The 20,225-nt window shown below is 49.9% G+C and overlaps 1 protein-coding gene across 2 annotated transcripts; it reads right to left on the reverse strand.

Annotated features, from left to right (window-relative positions):
* Positions 1-520: 520 nt before the first annotated feature.
* LOC118615984 (gamma-aminobutyric acid type A receptor subunit pi) lies at positions 521-19,954 on the reverse strand. 2 transcript variants are annotated; one of them, XM_036241306.1, is made up of 10 exons: positions 19,851-19,954; positions 16,523-16,616; positions 15,938-16,056; positions 11,585-11,652; positions 10,664-10,881; positions 8,124-8,206; positions 4,568-4,705; positions 4,001-4,153; positions 3,338-3,525; positions 521-1,296 (listed from the first exon to the last, which is right to left on the reverse strand). In XM_036241306.1, the coding sequence occupies exons 2-10, from the start codon at positions 16,573-16,575 to the stop codon at positions 994-996; spliced, it is 1,323 nt and encodes a 440-aa protein (XP_036097199.1). In that variant the 5' UTR covers positions 16,576-16,616; positions 19,851-19,954; the 3' UTR covers positions 521-993. The 2 variants fall into 2 exon arrangements, with proteins under 2 accessions (XP_036097199.1, XP_036097200.1); XM_036241307.1 differs by lacking the exon at positions 3,338-3,525 and having other exon boundaries at positions 909-1,296.
* Between the last annotated feature and the right edge of the window lie 271 nt (positions 19,955-20,225).

Here is a 20,225-nt window from a genome sequence, read left to right on the forward strand (position 1 = left end):
CTGATAAGCACCATTCCTGGTCATTAGAGCATGGGATAAGAGCTCCTCTCGGAAGGATGCAGGGGGTCTGCTGCTGGGAAACAGGAGCAGATAGAAGTGGCCCCAATGTTGCAAATCTTCATGGCAACAGTCCACACTAAGACTCCTAACTAAGTAGAAAATACTGCATAACAACTTCCATGTCCATTCCTGAGAACAGGGAAAGACCTTTAGCAGCGTTGAGGGTTGGTGTGTGTTTAACAATAAAGGGATAAGACATGTCGAATGGGGAATACAGCCTCAGAGCCCTTCCAGTTTGGGGAAGCCATTATATCCTGGAAACAAGGGGTTTATGTGTGAGATTATTGATCCACTAAATTTTTCTTCACACACACTTGACTTATGGGAATGTGGGGACAATCCTGTTGCGGTATTAAATACTGTATTAAAAAATCATCTTGGTATTGAGCTATGACAGTGACTTCTAGTAAATTGACTTAGGCCCACATTTCTTTCTAATAAAAAAAAAACAAAAAAAACCAAACTAGAAAATGTTGTTCCCTAAATAGTCAACAATGCATTTTATAAGCACTACGGAGATTTAATAAATAGCATGTATGATTAATTCAGAAACAACCCCTGCCACTTGAGGGTTACTCAATACATGTAATGGTCTCCTTCTCATATTTTTTATATGAGGTAAATGCAGACCAGGGAGCCACTGAGCAGTCAGCCAACCCTGAGTAGGTTTGTAATCTTGGGCTCCGTGGGGATGTCTTTTGTAATGATAAAAAAAGGAAGGGGTTGATGTTTCTATTATAAGACTCTGTAATGCTAGGACTTCTACAAGCTTAAATAATGGTTGGGGTCCGTTCTTTGAGAAGAAATGCTAACTTGTTATTTTAGTTACTTGTAGCACCATTGGGTTCGGGTGCACACTTGGCTTAGAATATCATTCACATCATTATCTCATTCTGTTGAAGTCCTATGGCATGCAAATTATTCAGCATACTCTTAAAAATACATGTAGTATGCCCAGTAAAATACATTGGCCAGCATAAAAATCAAAGGAAAGAGTAGTTTGGAATATCGATCCACATTACTGGGGTTTTGAATTGTGAAATAATCAACAATCCTTCCCATCTTATCTCGGAAGACAAACTTGAACTTATCGCTGGTTTTCATAGTCAAGTTGCTGTAGTCGACGTTATCCCCAGAAATTTCAATGGTGGCAAAGCTGATCTTCCGTTTAAAGCTGGAGATGGAGCTGTTGATGATGTTAGTGATGTTGACTTCTTCTACTTCCTTTGGCATCCCCTGGTTCATAGACAATGCAGTTAGATGAAAGACTTGACTCAGCAAAATAAATAAGTGGGTATTTATATATGTCGAGGCCTAAGTATTACATAATTAGGCTTAACAGAGAGTAGCATCGAGTGCATCAGAAATTGGCTGGTAAGCCAGACTTGGCAGCCCCGTTATCCTGCTGATAGGTGCTGATCTGCAGTCATCAGCTTGCATAATGGGAAGAATAACCATTGTCTGCTCTAGCTGTGCAGAGCTGTGTACTAAATGCTAGATTCACAGGCTTTGAAGTTAGCTGGCCCGGGTTTGAATTCCATTTTCTCCACTCTTGTGAAACTTTGGTCACTTTAATCCCTTTAAAATTTGATGTCTTTGCCTGCAAAATAGGCATACCTACCTCACGAGTCTGATGGGAGATTAAATGGTATAAATTATGTAAAGAATTTATTAGGTGTTTGAGGAATTCCATTCTGTTCCAGGGAGGGGGAAGTAATGGATTATGAGAGATAACCGAAATCTGCAGTGTCTTGAGCCACACAAACAGAAAGTGATGCTCCCTGAAATTCTAGGGAGCTGCCATTGGCCAACATGCTGGGGTGGCTTAGCCGCGAGGAGCATAGTGAAGTCGGAGAGAACCGAGTTCGGATCCTTGGCCAGGCCATTTACTAGATGTGGAGTCTTAGATGAGTTATCGCATTTCTTTGACTGGCAGATTCCTAAACAGTGAAATCAGGATAATAATGGCACCCATCGGATGGGCTGTTGGGTGGACTAAATGAGATGTTGGTAAGTTGTTTGGCACACAGCTATTACCACACACACGGCAAAATAAGGGCTTTCTGGTGTCTTCAGGGACAGATCTCAGTAATTCTCCAATTCCCTTTTTCGCCCTCTACCAAATTCAGATTTATCTATTTATTATTATTTTTTGTAATTAACCGTTGTCCCCTTAAGGAAGCCTACAGGGAGTAAAATAAGTAAAATGCAAGTTCTTCTTTGGCTGGCACATCTGATCATTTGCCTTTTTACTTGGGTAGTATGACTGTAGTAACAGTAGTTGAACCCAAAGGTAGAGGCAACTGACGCTCTGGGCTATTCTGATTCCTCATGTCCTCATCATTGGACCCTAGAGTCCTGTCAGTCTGCTAAGTGTGGGCATCTTTTCTGTACTGGATCTCTATCCTTTATTCATTTATTTTTTGCTTGTTAACATGAGCTCTCCTATGCCAATGTCTATCAAATTGGGATTCCAAAGGATCCCAGTGTCCCATGGGCCTGTAGAGAATGACAGTTAAGAGCATGGCTGCAAGTGGAAATAATGGATGTGTCAGGCTTGAGAGCCAAGGAAATTTAGGTTCAAATCCCAGCTCTATCTCTTACTATCTGTGTCTCCTGGGAAAAGTCACTTACCTTTCCTGTACCTCAGATTCCACAACTATAAAAATAGAAGGAGCCTTACTGGGTTGCTATGAGCATTTTAATGATATAATATTTGCAAAGGGCTTGGTACTGTGTCTGGCACATGTAAGTGCTGAATAGATCACAGCCACTATTATTATTATGAGAGCTGGATCATGTTTCTAATTAGCAGAAAAATATGCTAATGTACAAATTTACAAGTTGATTTTTTCATGCATTTTTCAGTAAGCCATTATTTTGTATAATTTAAGGAAACAAGAATGTAACCAAATAATTAAATAGTAAATACATATTCATCTGAAACTTGTAAGCAGCTGATCAGGTTTGGTTTAATACTGGGTTTTTCGCAGACGCTCGTCCTTGTAGTTGGGATTTGGTGTCGCATACAGAGAACAGTCCTTTTCTGCTGGAAAATTAAACATATTAATATCCCATTTTATATGCTGAAAAGAACAGTCATTTTCAAAAGGCATCACGACTTCCAGAAGCTCCTACCTGAACAAGGATGAGAATCGCTGGAGCAAAGTGAATCATGGGGTGGGGTGGGAGGGCAGGAACATCTAGATCTAGGTGGTCTCTACAGACCAGCACATGGCACAGGTGGCGAAGCACATAGGGCGCTCAGAGTCCTTACCCTGTCTTTGGCCGCCATCTGCTGTAAGGAGCTGTAGTGGGCCACAGCGTATTCCAACAGGGCCCCAAACACGAAGCTGAAGCAGATCCCCAGGTACACGTCGATGGCCTTTATGAAGCAGTTGGTGTTGGGAAGCGAAGTGCGGGACCCGATCATCAGTGTGGTCATTGACAATACGGTGGTCACTCCTGGGAAAACAGGTAGGCAATGTCCTCACACCAGGGGCCGATGAACCTCCTACTGTTACCTGGCAGGATGACTCCATTCAGGACTTGGCAAGGTGGGGACAGGACTCAGAAATGGAACACCGCTCATTTCGAAGACGCTGTGGCCTTCCGGAACAGGGTTGATTTGTCCATTTTGTACAGATATGAACGATAGGGTTTTCTAGATGTTTTACCTCCTGTCCTCTCATTGGAGGGGGGTGTTCAGTATGCAAAGTAACTGACAACGGGCATCTAATTACAATATTTCCTTATCTGTCACTGTGAAACATGAGTAGTCTCTGTCTCTCTTGTTCTTTCTCTCTGTGAAAGGATCTCTCAAGAAACCAAGTCCTGGAACTGCCCTGTGAGTATCAGTGAAAACAATGGTAGAAGGAGAGGAGGGGAGGGAAGGACTGAATCACCCAATTCTCAGAAATCTTTGGTTGGGGCTGCTCACCAATGCAGGTTCGTGCAGGAACTGAGTCGAGGGAGATCCAAAACGAAACCCAGGATAACACCACCAGGAAAGTGGAAGGAACGTAGGTTTCCAAAATGAAGTACAGGACATTCCTCCGGAGCTCAAACTGCAGGACCAGTCGTGTATAATTTCCTGAGAGAGTGAAGGAGAGGTAGGAAATCATGTCTGTTCTCACAGCAGAGTGGCTTCCCCTGGGATGATTAATTTAACTGCACTCACATCAGGACATCTGTTCTTCCAACAGCACGTTAATCGTGAACTGCCATTACGGTTTTCAGGAAAGAAAATGCTGTCGTGTCGAGTGGGATTTACCGGGGTGCTGATGCCCCCCACCCGGGCTGGTGTGCTTGTCCTCTACCTCACCAGACTGTGAGCCCCTTGGGGCCATATCAGTCCTGGGTGTGGAGCAGGTAAAAGGGCCAATTTGAAGCCCTACCACCCCACCCACTGCAGAGGGGTTCCTGGGCCCCCAAAGGGTAAAGTGGAAAAGAGATGATATTTCTGACTCAGTTATTTTGCTTTTGTACAGTTTGTCCCACGGGTTACCTGTTTCCTGCTGTGACCTGGTGACTAAGGTGAAGTACCGTTGTATGGTGTACTGAGCCAGCCGCAGGTTCTCCAGCCCACGCACAGAGTCATTGCCACGCAGCCAGCTGAACTCCACGTCGTTTCCGTCATAGCCCCCTGGCAAGTGGAGCAGAGCCCCGGTCAGTGCAAGAAGGTACTGGATTGAACGGGTCTGGGCCGCGCTACGCTACGGAGACTGTAGGAGCTCTATCTTGCTGGTCCTCCATCCAAGGAAGATTCCGTGGAAAACTTAGCATGATTTCTCAAGTGTAACTGCAGCGTGTATGGAGAATGAGGTGACCTGCAAGGGCTCTGTGCCTTCCACTGAGAACCAGCTCAGTGCTCAGTATGACCTGGTGCACAACAACCCTCCAGAGTGTCTCTTTCATTATTTCCGTATTTACTGGACACAAATGTGTGAACACCAGGGTCCATAGGCAGTGCCTTCCAGGGCAGTCTGACCCCTCCAACAGTATCCCTGGGGATTTGACCATCGGTCTGCTCCTATTTCCATGTCGGCAAAAAATGCCAAACAAAATACCTGCAGCCGGCCACTTTATTGATGTCTATAGACATAGGCGTTCGATAAGTCTCAAAGTGGTTTTACTAATCGAGTTGATAATAGTAGTAACAGCTTCCTTTTATTAAACATTTATGAACATTGCTCACAAACTGGCAAGGCAGACATTTCTATTTTTCTTCACGTTTTCACATTAAAAAACTAAAAAAAAATTTCAATGACAGTTGACATTCAGTGCTATATTAGGTTCAGGTGTACAGCATAATGGTTAGATATTTATATAACTTACGAAGTGATCCCCCCAATAAGTAGTACCTGCTTGGCATTATACGTAGTTATTACAATAGTACTGACTATATGCCCTATGCTGTACTTTTTACATTTTCTGAAATCAGGTTGGGTTTTATAGTTTACATACATATATATATGTATGTGTGTGTGTGTGTGTGCGCCCAAGAGAAATCAAATCGTGTCCACAAGAAGACTTGTACACAAATGTCCACAGTGGCATCACTCACCATGTGGAAACAAGCCAGAGGGCCTTGTACTACTGGCCTTCATTTGTATGGAATAACGAGGAACAGAGTGGTGAAGAGGAGAGATATACTGATACATGTGTCAACATGTACAGTCCTGAGACATAATGCTAAGTGAAAGCAGCCAGATGCCCAAGACCACGTAATGTATTGATCCTATTTCTTTCTTTTTTGAAAATATGTTTTTATTGATTTCTTTAGAGAGAGAGGAAGGGAGAGAGACATAGAAACATCAATGTGAGAGACAAACAGCGATCGGCTGCTTCCTGCACGCCCCCTACTGGGGGTCAAGTCTGCAACCTGGGCATGTGCCCTGACCGGGAATTGAACCGGGACCTCTCAGTCCACTGAGCCACACCGGCTGGGCATATTGATCCTATTTCTATGAAATACCCTAACAGGCAAATTCAGAAATGGGAAGTAGATTAGCGGTTGCCCGGGGGATAGTGGTAGCAATGAGAGAGGGACTGCAAATGGTTACGAGGGGTCTCTGTGGGTGATGGAAAGGTTCTCACAATAAAATGTGAGGGTCGCACAACTTGACAAACTTACTAAAAATCTTTGAATTGTACACTTAAAATGGGTGAATCATACGGTATGTACATTTCCTCCAATGAAGCAGTTAAAAAAAATAATGCTTTGAGTTAGACGCTATTATTTTTCCCATTTCACTCACGAGGACACTGAGGTCCAGAGATGTCAGTTCTACCTACCCGAGGGCACACCACCAGTGATGGGAAAAGCCCAGTGATTCGGGCACCCATGATCTTGAACATGGAACTAGACTGCCTTCGTTTCCCAGTGCTGGGAACAGGAAACTCGAGCTGGGACTAGCATCCTACGGCCGCTCTGCTGTGGTGTCCACTGTCCAGAAGCAGTTACCAACTGCAGGGAAGTAGTCACCAACTCTTAGAGGACTTCTGGGTAGAAAGTATCTGTGGACTTTCCCTTAGAAGCACCCGCAAATTTACTGAAGTTTGCTGTCCAAATAGGCCTAGGATCCCAAAGAAATATATATATATATATTTTTTATCCTCACCTGAGGACATTTTTCCATTTTTTAGAGCGGGAGGGAGGGAGGGAGGGAGGGAGGGAGGGAGGGAGGGAGGGAGAGAGAGAGAGAAACATCGACATGAAAGGAACACATCGAGTGGTTGCCACCCGCACGACCAACCAGGGCCGGGGACAAACTGCAACCGAGGTATGTGCCCTTAGCGGGAACCGAACCTGGGTCTCTCTGGACCGCAGGCCAACGCTCTAACCGCTGAGCCAAACCGGCCAGGGCGAAATATTAAAAAAAAATATCTAAAACAGAGAGTCATACAAACCCCTGCTTGGACAGTTTGCCTTGTGGGATGGTATCGGCTCTTTTCTAGGGATGGCATTCAGGACAAAACCGTTGGTGAGGTTTCTCTACCCAAATAACTGCTAGTAAACACTCAGCGAAAGCTTCCTCTGCTCACTGGGGATGGTGTTTGTGCAAGCGGAGTGCTGAAGTTTCCAGGAGAATCTCACTGCTGGGATTTGAGACGAGAACAGCCACACACGGAGGGCAATTACTTTTGCCACGTAAGGCTGAAAATGAGATCTCGTCTTGATAACCTCAAGTTGTAGTCTGCCCCCAAACAGCTGTATTGTTTCAAGAAGGTTATGCATGCATTTAATCAATAAGGTAATTAATCTGCCTGTCTGAGTCTTTAATTAAATGCCTGCCTCTGAAAAATGACTGTTGCCTTGTAATGGTTGTTCTTAGACATTGGCCACTCGTGTCCTCGTGTAAGAAGTGCCCCCTGGTCTCCAGGGCTTGCCTGGGGTTTTTTCCTCCTTGCACCAGACGTGCCTTGGTTCCTTAATGACTGCTCTCTGTGGCACTGTTTTCCCAGGACTCCTGTCACAGGTACCACTTCCCCAAGTTTGGTGGGCATTTCAGAGAAGTTTGCTAGGGCACCGTGGTGATGATCGACAATGCCATTTTCCACACGTTGGTGTAAACACTTGCTCTTCATCATGAACAGGTCCCCAGGCTGCAGTTTAGATGCCCACATTCCAGCATCACTGTGCTAAGCTTTATAGATATTAAAAAAATTTTCTTTTAGAAGTTGAAAGCAGTTATGAGAGCAGTGTCTGGGATTGCTTTGTAGATTTGCCATTTCTAATCTCTGCTGTGTTCGTCCTGCCTTCTGTGCCCTAGCAGATTCCGGGTGCCATTCCTCATTCTATCAACCCCATCTCCTTAGCTGTCTTGTCCACTCATAGGTGGGAATATTTGCTTTCAATGCACAATGGTCCTCCCTAAAAGATGTTCTTTTGGAAAGTCTGTCTTTGAGCAGTCTGTAAACATCTCTGGGTGTATAGTCCAGAGACTATATCCGGTGTAATCTATGTCAAGAAAAGAAAGGTCACTACGTATAGGACGCCCTGGGAATACACAGATCTAAGTCCTTGAGGGAAATCAGGGGCCGGCTGGATATATACTCACAGCTCTCCAGTTGCAGCTGGCATGTCTGTGTGTCCATGGGGTATTTCGACAGGTCCATGTTGCATGCAATGGTCGTCGTGATTCTGAGAAAGGAAGAATGGGTTGAAACTATGTTATGAGTATGCTATAGAAAGTATGCATTCCCTTTCCAGGGCTGCTCCGAGAGGATTTTCACCTTGAGCCTCCCAGTGGATGTGTGACTTGGAGCCTGCACTCAAAGCCTTCCTGAGGTTCTCCGTGCTAAGCAACCTGAGTCTCGGTTAAAGCTGGGGTCTAGAATGGGGGAAGTGGCAATGCTGGCAGTTCAGAGGCAAACTTGTAACACCATTGCAGAACAGAATCACTCATTGGCTTGAGAGGCTTTTGCATCCAGTTGGTAAATTCCATCTTCATGACAAACCGAGAGAGCTAGGACAGAGGTCACTCTCACTACTGTCACCATTTGAGAACAGACTTAGGGGCTCACGTAGGCTCCCACAGCTCTTAGTGGCAGAGCTGGGGCTGGAGCCGGGTAGGAGACTGTAGAGTGCTCGAGGTCCCTCCCTCCTGGAGGGGGTCAGCATGCAGAGGAGTGGAGGGCATTGAGGGGCACCAGGCCCTGTGGCTCTTAGGGACCAACATCCAGAGACATGCAATCAAACATCAGCTAAGGCCTCACCATGGAGATTCAACTGGCAGACATTTATCTCCCTCTTCCTTCAGTGTCACACATTTTTACTAAACATCTTTACTAAGTGCTGTGCTGGGTGCTCGGGAGAGTGCAAATGATTAGGGCGTGGTGCCCACTTCTTTAAGGGAGACAGAGAATAGCAACATCTACCAATCATGAGCCAGTCCTTGGGCTCACTACTGTGTGTGTGTGTCATCTCTTTGAGTTTATACAATGCTTTTATGAAATTGGAACTATTATTATTTTCCTCCTGCTGCTGAAGAAACTGAAGCTCAGAGAGTCAAGTAACTTGCCTTAAGGTCGCAGAGCAGGACCAGCCCCCAAGTCTGTCTGGTGCTAGAGCTATGTTATTACCCATCACCCATTATTTGCAATGCTTGTATACGACAGATGTGCCATAGCAGACAGTTGTACACACCTGCACCTGCACACACATCTATGGGAACACAGGGGAGGGGGCATTAACGTTGACTGGAGCTGGGATCAAGGCAGAGGTCTCATTAGGCTTCTTTTTTTTTAATTAAAAAAATTTTTTTCCGGTATTGGTTTTCAAGAGAGAGGAAGGGAGAGGGAGGGAGAGAGAGAGAGAGAAACATCGATGAGAGAGAACATCCATTGGCCGCCTCCTACATGCCCCTGACTGGGGATTGGGCCCACAACCTGGGCATGTGCCCTGTCCAGGAATCGAACCAGCGACCTCTTGGTGCATGGGTCGATGCTCAACCACTGAGCCACACCAGCCAGGCTCATTAGCCTTCTTCAAAAAATTTTTAAAATTGATTTTAAGAGAGAGAGAGGAAGGAGAAGAGGGGGGAGAGTGAGACAGAGGCAGAGAGATTTGTTGTTTCCCTTATTTATACATTCATTGGTTGATTCTTGTATGTGCCCCGACTAGGGATCAAACTTGCAACTTTGGTGTCTCAGAGATGATGCTCTAACCAGTTGAGCTACCCAGCCAGGGCTCATTAGTCTTCTTGAAAGAGGAGTTGGGGTTTTGGCTGATCTTGGCAAAATTCAGCATGGCTGAGGAGGGTCAGATGAATAATCCAGAAATTCATTTTATTGGTTAGCTCAGTCTTAGTTTGATATCTTCAGCCTCTTATTTGGGATTAAAGATTAGCCCCGTGTTTGGTGCCTGGCCTTCTCCCCCAGGCCTGCGGGAGCATTTGGTTTGCACGGGCAGCCATCAGCCCCCGCCGGCCTCCTCCAGGGGCTGGCTCCCCTCTTGCATTCCGGAGCACCTTTGCTGTTCCAGCCAACTAGTGGCTTGAGGAACAAGGGTCGGGAGGATCTTTTGGCCTCAGGGATTTGGGGAAGGTGCAAAGGGAAGCCTGTCACTGCAGTGGCAGAGGCTAAGGACCCCACACTGTGATTCTCTGTACAAAAGCAACTGGGACATGTGGAGATGCCTCCTGGCGCTACCCCAGCCCCGGGAGCCCCAGCAAAGGAAAGGCCCTGGTACCACTGCCTCTGTTTGCTCTTGCTGTCCCCTCGCTAACTTCCTTTTGCTCTTTGGGACTCAGCTCAGAGTCCCATGAAAGCATCCTCTCACATCACCCCAGACCATGCACCTGCTCCCCAGCCTGGGCACAGCACCCTGGACCCCCTCTGCTCCTGTGCCTGTCAGGACAGTGTCTGCTCCCTTGTCCCCTCAGTGTCCAGCGTGGGGCCCGCACCGGGCGGTCGTGCAGCAGATGTGGAACCACACCGAGCGGAGAGAGGGCCCTCCGGCTCGGGCAAGGCTGGAAGAGGGCAGGGGTGTGCAAAGGGGACCTCAGCCCGGCGACGGAGTGCTGGTCCGAACTGCTCAAGACGAATCCGTGTCTTTTCTTTCACCTGTTCCCCCTCCCGCCCAGAGGTGCCCACTCACCTGAGCGCATATAGGACTGTGCCATTGGAGAAGAGGCGGATGAGCCTGTTGCCCACAGTGACTTCGTGGAGGAAGGACTTCTTGGACTCCACAATGTAAGTGTCCGGCACCCAGAGGAACTCCACCAGGCGCGCGTCCAGAGTGACACTCTTGTTGCCTTCGAACACCAGCCGCTGGTCCGTCCAGCGCTGTCTGAGATAGATGGTGGCTGTGTAGTCCTTGGTGGGGGGTGACGAGAGAGATTGTGACATCGGAAAGAGTCAACTCTACACCCCTCCCCACCTCCTGGCGGACAAGTACCTAGGTCTACTGTAGTAGACACAGGTGAATACAATGTGTCTCGGAGTGGTGGCCTGTCGCCGTAAGAGAACAAAGCACCTTATTTATTCTAGATAGTGACTCCCACTGGCAAAAGGGGACCCGGTAGGAGCAAGTTCAGGGCCCTCGATCACCAAGGCGCTAGAACTGCTGCAGGCTCCGTGAGTTAAGTGTCCAGGGTTTGTGAGCAGGCACAGTGGGTCGTGGCAAACTCCCTCTGGGGTTGGCTTGTCCCTGACCTGTTCAGGGTCAGAGGTGTGTGGTTGATTGGAAGCAGTTATGTGATGGTCAGTGTTCCTCAGTTTGCCTCTGGCTCTGTGAGGGGCCACGTGATACTCGGCTCACCCGCGGCCCATTCTTTTCCCGGGTTTATCGCTCACGAAACGTACCCCCGCCCTCGTGCCTCCCCTCGTGGCCTTTGCATCCACCTTCCTCCCGAGGATCTTAGCTCTGTTTGACAAGAACCTTCCAGTGTTTCGGGACAGGTCCCGCCTTTGGCCCTCCCAAGAGCGGGAGGGCTGTAAGTCTGTTCCGTTTTCATGGACCCCCATTACTCACAAGGAGGGGGACCCCTTGGGTGGCAGACGGAGGGGCCTCACTTACCATGTTACTCTCGGAAATACTGTAAATACTCGCAATATCCAGAGTCAGGGCTATCTGAACAGGTTCTCCTGAGATTGAAGGAAAAACAACAACAGAAAGACTTACATAGAAGGTTTCCTAACACTAAATCAGCACACTTTTTTAAAATTAGAAAATTGCAAAAGTAACACTTGCCTGTTGGAAATTCTTAAATGCTCTAGAACAGCGACGGTCAACCGGTGTGTGCGAGAATCTTTAACACGCGCACAGTGACCGTTCGGGCCGGCACTGACCTCTTTCCTTAGATCGTCCAATAGAAAATGACAGCAGCCAACACAACAATAGCCATCCAGTGTGCATGCATCAAACATATATCTTTTTTTGTCAGATTGGCAAAAAATAGAGTATGTTTGTTGGTGTGCTGCAGAGTTTTAGTAATTAGCGTATGTGCGCCATGAGCGGGAAAAGGCTGGGAGTCGCAGCTCTAGAATAGAAGTTTAATTCTACCCTCCCCTCTCCGGAGAAAACACCGTGGGCACTGTGCCTCCCCTTTGTCTGAAAAGATACACAAATATGCAGTCCGCTTAACATGAGAGAGACCACCCTCTATTCGCCAGTGTGTCTTTTACCGGGTACGGTGGTGTTTGCTACTTCATACTTGGAGAATTGGTCCTGTGCCGCTTGCAGGGGACATTTAGAAATGTCACCGAGACCTGGGCATTGGTGCACGGGTATCTCTCTCCCTCAGTGAAGTAAATTTACCGCAAGATGGCATCAAGATTGCTCCCGGGTGAGCGCTGGCTCACCTACGATCCCTTCCCCTCTTCCTTGACTCCTCAGGAGACCTCAACGATTCAGATTTCCAGAACCTTCTCTACCGGATCTATTGCACAGACCTCAGGCCTCAGTCCTGGAGGTTTGGCAGACGGGCCGGACTCCTGAGAGGGCCAGCAGCTCCGGAGACGGAGGCCAGGCAGGGAGCTACCTCCTCGGGCTGGAATGTGCGAGAAAAGCCAGGTGCCAGGAGGGTGTGAGTTTGAGCCCTGCCTGGTGACCTGGAAAAAGTTACCAAATCTGTCCGAACTGCACTTTTCTCACCAGTAAGTGGGGGTAACGCCGAGGGCACCGTGGGGTCACGGGAGGGTTAAAGGCGATCAGGCACGAGTGATGGCTTCTTTGCAAGGTGGGGCCAAGAGGGAATGGATGTATCTAAGCTGCCGGCCAGCGGGCAGCTCGGCATGTGGATCAAAAGTCATCTGCTCAAGCTCCCAGCATGGGGCCTGTCACGGAATTATAGACGTAATTACAGACGATCAGTAAATGGCACTTCCTCTCCCTTCCCCCTCCCCTCTGCAGTGCTATTGAAGTCTGGAAAAGGAACAAGTTTACTGACCAGGCTGTGAGATGCACTAGGATTGCTTGCAGTAAATAATGGGGTGCCTCAGGGGACTGTGACAATGCATTAACCAGGAAGGGGGGAGGGTGGAATTCCAAGGATGCTTTAAAAACATCTAATTCGTGGGAATGACAGAGCCAACTAATCAATCATCCAAGGAACCCAAGCCACAGACTACAGGTAGGAATTTGGAAATGGAGTTTTAGAGCCAATGCAACGAGAAAATAAAGAAGTTAATACTTAGTAGAAAAGCTGAGGGCTTTGGGGACAGCCCCTGGAAGGTGCTGAAGGAGCGTGATGCTAAGTGGCTTTCTACCCCTCGAGGCAGCATAGTGTACTGCCAGGAAGAGGAACCCGGAGTCAGAGTGTTTGGATCCCATGCCAGCCACTTCATAGCTGTGTGACCTTGAGCAAATCGCTAAACCTCTCTGTGCTACAGTGTCTCGCCTGTAAAATAGAGCTACTAGTGCCTACCAGCAAGAATTGGGCTGGGAAGTTTCCGGGATTTATTTTCAGTGCTGGAACCCAGTGGCCAGTGGGTCAGTGTGAGTTGCCTTCCCCGAGGCTTGTGGTAAAAGGTAAAATACACAAGCGCTCCAGCCGTGCTGTGGTTTTTGTTTTGTTTGTTTCTGGATGGTCGTGGGCCAGAGCTTCCTCCCTTCCCTTGACTTGAGCCACCAGAGGGCAGCTTTCTCCTAGGAAAGCGGGTGAAGCCAGTCCCTGGCCTGCTGGCAAACCTGTTCTCTGTTAGCCGAGTCCCTGAAAAGTCCTGTGCAGGTCTCATCTCTTAAGGACCTCAGGGTTCTAGAACCTAGAGGACAGACGTCACGGAGAAAAATGACCCCTCCATGGGCCTCCAGGCTGCCACGTGTATGCAGGTTCCTTTAGGAGTCAAAGTACCAAGAGGCACAGGAAAGGGGTTGGGAGTTGTGCTTTTGGACTGAGCACCCCGTGCCCCATTTTCACCCGAGGATCTGGGTCTCGCATCCCCTCGATCCACTCCGGGTTCAGAATGAGCAGCTTACTTACCCAAGGACCCGACACCTTGCTGGCCAGGGAACAGGCAAGTTGAAGGGCAGTGTCCTGGCCTAACTGGGACTTGGGAGGCAGAGAAATTGAGGGGCGGACCTAGCCAGGGGTCAGACTCACATGCTTGTTGTTAGGGTTCAGCTGGGCCTGGGAAAACCGAGCGAGGCTGAAGCCCCCTAGGTCCCTTATTATGAGGACCGGAGATCCTGCCTGTGTGGGGGCTGTGAGCAGGCGTCTCGGATCCCTTCCTGATGGGGTGTAACTGACCAAGGGCCCCAGATGCTGAGCTCTGAAACCTATGACCACGTTTGCTCTGAGACCACCCTTCCAGTAGCCCGGACCCCACACGTGACTGAACACGGTGGGGGTACCAGGCAGACATGTCCCGGGAGGCACAGTTCCTCTGATGGGAACTTCGGTTCATGGACTGCCTGGTAGCCTTTTCAGGCTCACGGGGAGCCACCGCTGACTCAGACACCCCGCCCAGCCGTCCTCCCCTCCCTTCTTCCCCTGGGGTCAGACCTGTACCGCAATCAGACCTCTCCAGCTCCCCCGCCCCCGCCCCAATTCCTTCATAGATATTGCCCAAATAGTGTCTGGTACAGATAATCTCTCTGGGTCTCTGCTTCTCTGAGGACCTGGACTTACCCACAAATCCTAGGCCTGACCAGAGAATTTGATTGTTTCAGGGAGGAGCAGGAAGGAACAGGGATTAAAATAGACTGCACCTCGATGGTGCGGCGGGCACCCTGACTCACGTTTACACACTTCATCTTGTTCAACCCTCCGTGGCAGGTGGATGACATGTCCCCAGGTTGCAGAAAGGGAAACAGAGACTCAGGAAGCTCAGGTACTTGCCAAGCAGCGGAGGCAGGAGCCAAACCCCGGTGTGTTCAGGTCCAAGGCTCTTTCTACTACTTCCTGCTCTATGTAACGAGGCCTGAGAGACCACCTAAGTTCACGCTTGCATTTTATAAGTGGAGATTGAGACCTGTGCAGAGGTGTGTGGTTGGTCTCATTCCCTCCCTCCTGGCCTTATTCTTTCAACAAATACTGACAACTTCCTAGATGTGAGGCCCTGTGCCGCTGCTGGGGTTGGTGAGGTAGATAAAGCTAGACTCCCCCAGGGGCGGCAGCCCAGAGCTGAGACGGGCTGAAGCCAGTGACGGCAACAGCATCACCAGGTAATGGCTACGACTTGGAGGTATGTTCAAAATAAAGCGTGAAGAAAGAGGATGGGACCTGGAGGAATCCGGGATGGCTTCTCAGAGGAGGAAGCCTTAGATCTGAGACCTGAAAGAAAACTGGCCTTTCAACGGGGAGTCACATTGGAAGGAGGCTTTCGTGGCAGACACATGGCTCCAGCAAGGGGGTGGAGGCTAGGGAGGCCACGGAGGCCAGGGAGCATTTGGGCACTCTCGTGTGGAGGGCACAGGGGGTGGAACTGGAGGGGGAAAGACTGGCAGACAGAGGCTGGAAGCGCCCGGTGTGCCATGCCAAGGGCCCTGGGCTCTATGCTGATGATGCTGGGGTGCAGGCGGGTATTCTGAGGAGGCAAAGGACCCAGGTAGGTGATCCAGGTGGCAGAGTGGAGGTTAGCTCGGAGGGGGCAGACTGAAGGCAGGAAGACCAGGTGGGCTAGTCCTGGGGAGACAGGGCGAATTCCTTGACTAATGACACCAGAAGTGGGGGCAGAAGGAAAACGGTGTGTGAGGTTGTTAGGAGGCTCTAGTAACCTCCTCAGCGAGGAGCAGTGTTTCTTTGTCCTGCAGGTGGGGAAGCAAAGTGCTTTCTCCAAGGGAGCGGGAAACTTATTGGCGGCTGCGCTCATCCATCACCGCCGACTCTTAACAGGCTGCAGGTGGGAAATCAGAGGCCGCTGACCCTCCCGGAGCCCTCCTCTGCTCCTGTCCTTTGAATTGATGTCCTGGACAAAAAGGATGACCTACCACCAAAATTGGGCCTGAGAAACTTGTTATATCCTACAGTGAGGTTCTCAAAGCCGGGCAGGGAGAGCTTGTCGCTTCTGCTGACCTCCATGGCGAACCGGTTCCCCTGGGCACACGTCCTGGAAAGAAAGCAGGTTTCATGCACATGCTTGTTTGTGTGTGAATGACGTGTGCACAAACATGCGCTGTGTTCGCACGGATGTGGCTGAGCCCATGGACCAGCAGCTTCCTTCCCGAAGAGAAATCTCTACTTTTCAGCTGCCGAATGGGTATGTCCCATCCCACTCCAATTATTACCCATTTGCCACGTGTGGGCATTTGGGAACCCTCAAGTGTCCTCCCAGTAATCGCAAGGGGTGGCCCATTTATGAGCATTTTGGAAGCTGAGTTCTCCCGGTAGAACATGGCAGGGAGTTGCCCTGTCCTGGTGTATCAGGGAGATGACCCATCGGGAAGCAGAGGGCTGCCCCTCCCCCACTGCGCATGCATACACACACACATGCACGCACACACACATGCACGCACACACACATACTCACACACAGAGCAGCCAGCCCCCGGCCACTGCAGGGCAGCACAGCTCACCTCCCAGTGAAGAGACTCAGACACATGAAGGTCAGGTGGAGACTGTGTCTCATGTTGAACAGCTTGTGCAGAGAGGGGACGAAGTAGGAGGCACCTGGGGAGACAGGTGGGCAGGTGGGAGGCAGAGGTCGGGAAAGGCTCCCCTCCTCGCAGCCCAGCGTCTCTGGTCCGAGGGGCATCGGCTGCAGCGTTTGCTCACGGGGCGGTTTCCTAGCCCAGCCTCTTCCCACCCCGCACCCCTCCCGGCTCGTCGGCCCATGACTTTGTTTTAGAGGATCACGTTTTAAATCCAAACCATATAAAGGCCGAGAGCTTGTCCTGAATGGCTCCCTGGCACCGAGAATGCAGCTGGTCAGCCTGTCCTTAGTCCCAAGACCGGCCTTACCCAGTCCTTGTCCCGACTTTGCCAGGAAGGACACCTTCAACTGTACACTAACCCCGATCATGCCTGGTGTTCCCTCATTTATCTGAGGGGCTAGGCCTGGTAAGCAGGTCATGTAGACAGCAAAGGAAAACTTCCAGAGGGCCTTCCATGAGCCAAAGAATGAGTTAGGTACTTTCCCACACCTAGTCCTCACAATGGCCTGGTGACATGAGCAGTTGACCCTGGTACAGACCACTTCACCTCATTGTGCTTCACAGATGTTGCATTTTTACAGATCGAAAGCCAAACCCTCCACCAGGAAAAGTATTTGATTCATTTTATTGCAGTGCTAGGACCATTGAGGCGGTCTGGATGCCAAGTCCTGACATCTTGGCCTGCTTTGCGGCTAGGAGATGCTCCTGGAAGGTCGCTGTGCTGGTGAGTGTCAGGACTCCGGACCCAGGGCTGGCCGCCTCCTTTGTTGAAGGAGGGCACAGGCTGCTTTCCCCGCCTCCCCGACCTGCTCCTGGTGCCCTGAAGCCGTGCCGCTGGTGTGGGCGAGCATGGGTATGGCTGGCGAGGGCTGTCGGGGCAGGCGTGGCCCGGGGCCTGGCCTCCTGGGCTTTGGGAGATGCTTTCAGATGTCCCTCTGAGACAGCAGCAGGCAGCCCGGCAGGCAAGCCTGTGAGGAGCCTCGGTCATGCAGGTGACAGCAGCGTGGGGTTGTTAGGACGGGGCCCAGGCCTATGCGCAGGCAGGCCCAGGGTGGACCGTCCCTCCTCTGCGGTTACCTCTGCGAACCAGGCCACTTTCTAGACTCTAGCCGTTCTGGGGCTTAGGGTGTGACTCAGCCATTAATTCACCTACATTATTTTACTTACCAAAAAAACAAAAAACAACACACATGCTCATCGAAGAAGTGAAAACCAGATAGAAATGTATAAAGTTAAAAGTGTAAGTCTTGCCTGGCTGGTGTGACTCAGTAGTTAGAGCATTGGCCTGTGCACTGAAGGGTCGCGGGTTCGATTCCTGGTCAAGGGCAGGTACTTGGGTTGTAGGTTTTATGCCTGGTTCTGGTAGGGGTGGGGGCAGGAGGCAACCGATGTGTCCCTCTCACATCGATCTCTCTCTCTCTCTCTACCTCCCTGCCTTCCACTCTCTCTAAAAATCAATGGAAAAAAATGTCCTTAGGTGAGGATTAACAACAACAAAAAAGTTAAGTCTCGATACTTCAATGTGCGTTCATCGATTTAACAAGTGATAGTGAGGAAGGCTGGGCTGGGGGGGCTCAATACTGCTGCGAACCTAAAGTTCTCTAAGATTAAAGTCTATTACAAAAACCTAAGTCTCTCCCTCACTTCTCTCTAGTCTCATATCTCCAAGATAACCACTGTTAACAGCTGTTTTATCTGTGCATACACATGCATATTTACATACGCATATATCTGGGCATGAAGAAAAAATTCAAAAGTAAAAGTGAGGTGAGAGAATGCACTTTTTTGCTATTTACTTTTTTTCACTGAATCGTGACAGCAAACATTTAAAAAATACTTTAATGCACGCTTGCATTGTGCTAAGAACCCCTTGAATCCCCACAACAAATCTTCGAAGTAGTTACTCCCATTCTCTGCATTTTCAAATGAAAACGCTGTGCTTCAGAGAGGATAACACACAGTCCCGGGTTGCGCAGGAGGTAAGGGGTGGAAATGAACCCCGGCAAGCTGACCCCAGCCCTTGGCTCCCTCCCAAAGCCAGCGACGCAGTCCTGGGTCCCTACCTAGAGGTCTTTCTCTCTAATGGCTGCCGGGTATTGCATACGCTCCGCGTAACAACATTTATATAGCACACGTCCTGTTGTGAACACCGAGTTATTTCCATGTTGTTTACTGTTACAAAACCACATATGTACGCTCCAGTAATTCCACACTCGGTCACTTTCTCTACTCCATCCCTTTCCTTCTCGCTCATCAGAACACCAGCTACCGACAAAACATTATCAAATCCATCAGTGCTCATATGCAGACCTTCTCCCTTTAGGCCATGTCCCCGGCCCGTCTGTCCCTGCGCCCAGCATCGAGTTTAAGAGGGTCCATGGTGTGACTCCCACACTCTCCTCCATCCTTGCGTTCAATTCTCTAAAGGGTAAGGAGCCCCTCCTACGCATGAGCTATCACCAGAACCGAGCTTTGGATTCAGACACACCTGAGTCCTTTGACTGATCTGACAAATGGGAAGAGAAAGTACACCATCAACATTAGTTTTCATTGTCTTCTCTCCTTTGCGTCTTCCCCGGGGACGTCAGGGACCCACAAGGCTGCGAGAACCCAGGGCTCGGGCTCTTTCTGCACACCTGAATGCCACCTGGAGCACAGTTTTGAGGACAGGACAGGGTAGGACATGGGACTTCAGTCACCTGCATGGCTGCTGCACCTTTCTCTGGATTGGCTCTGAGCCGCGGAGGTAACTGCAATGCGTGTGGGCTTCCACTCCCGTTCCCCGAATCTCCCTCACGTAATACTGGAACCCGGCCGTCTTTCTACTCGGGCGCTGTCCCCTGACACCAGGTGCTCCGCAGGGATGGGGCCGGGGCGTTGCGGGGAAGCAGGAGAGAAGCCCAGTGAGGCTGAGCTGAGGAGAGGCGTGATGGCCATGGGTCCCCCTGAGCAAGTCGGGCAAGGTCCCCTGGTGCGGGGTGTGCCCTGGCTGGCAGTGCAGAGAGGACACACCTGCGGCTCACGTGTCTGCTGCCTGCTCTGAGACTGTGTCACTTCTCCCTGAGGTTTACTTTTCTCCCCTATACAATGGGGTAGTAATCAGCAGTTCTTCAGACTGTGGGAATATCTGATACAAGGTAGGTGCTCCTGAAATCCCAGGCCCTGTCCCCGCCCCTGGGTCTCAGCAGGGCTTGTGTTGGCATCTCCTTCCGTCTCCTCCCACCCAGCACCAGGAGGGCCCAGCCCTTACCAGACGGCTGCAGAGGCTGTGTTAGGGCAGGTCCTTTGGGCCTTCGGGCCGGGCTTTCAGGCAGGGCCTGGTCTTCTGGGTCCCGAAGATGCTCCCCATCCTCAGCCCTGACCTTCTGGATGCCAGCACCCAGCTGCTCTCTGACTATGTGGCTCTCTCCCTGGGAAACACAGAGCTGCAGGAGGGGCTGGGCAGACTGGTGGGCGGAGTCTTCTGTAGCCCCACCCCTGGGTGGAGCTCTGAGTAGTCCTGGGTGTCTGTGGGAACTGACTGCCCAGCTCCCATTGTGGCTGCTGGCTGCCTGAGGTTTGATTCTGAGTTGTATCTTCCCAGACCACAGAAAAAACTCTTAAGATCATAGACCCACGAAAGTCA

Source organism: Molossus molossus, unplaced genomic scaffold (assembly GCF_014108415.1).
Source record: "Molossus molossus isolate mMolMol1 unplaced genomic scaffold, mMolMol1.p scaffold_m16_p_4, whole genome shotgun sequence".
NCBI classification, from domain to species: Eukaryota; Metazoa; Chordata; class Mammalia; order Chiroptera; family Molossidae; genus Molossus; species Molossus molossus.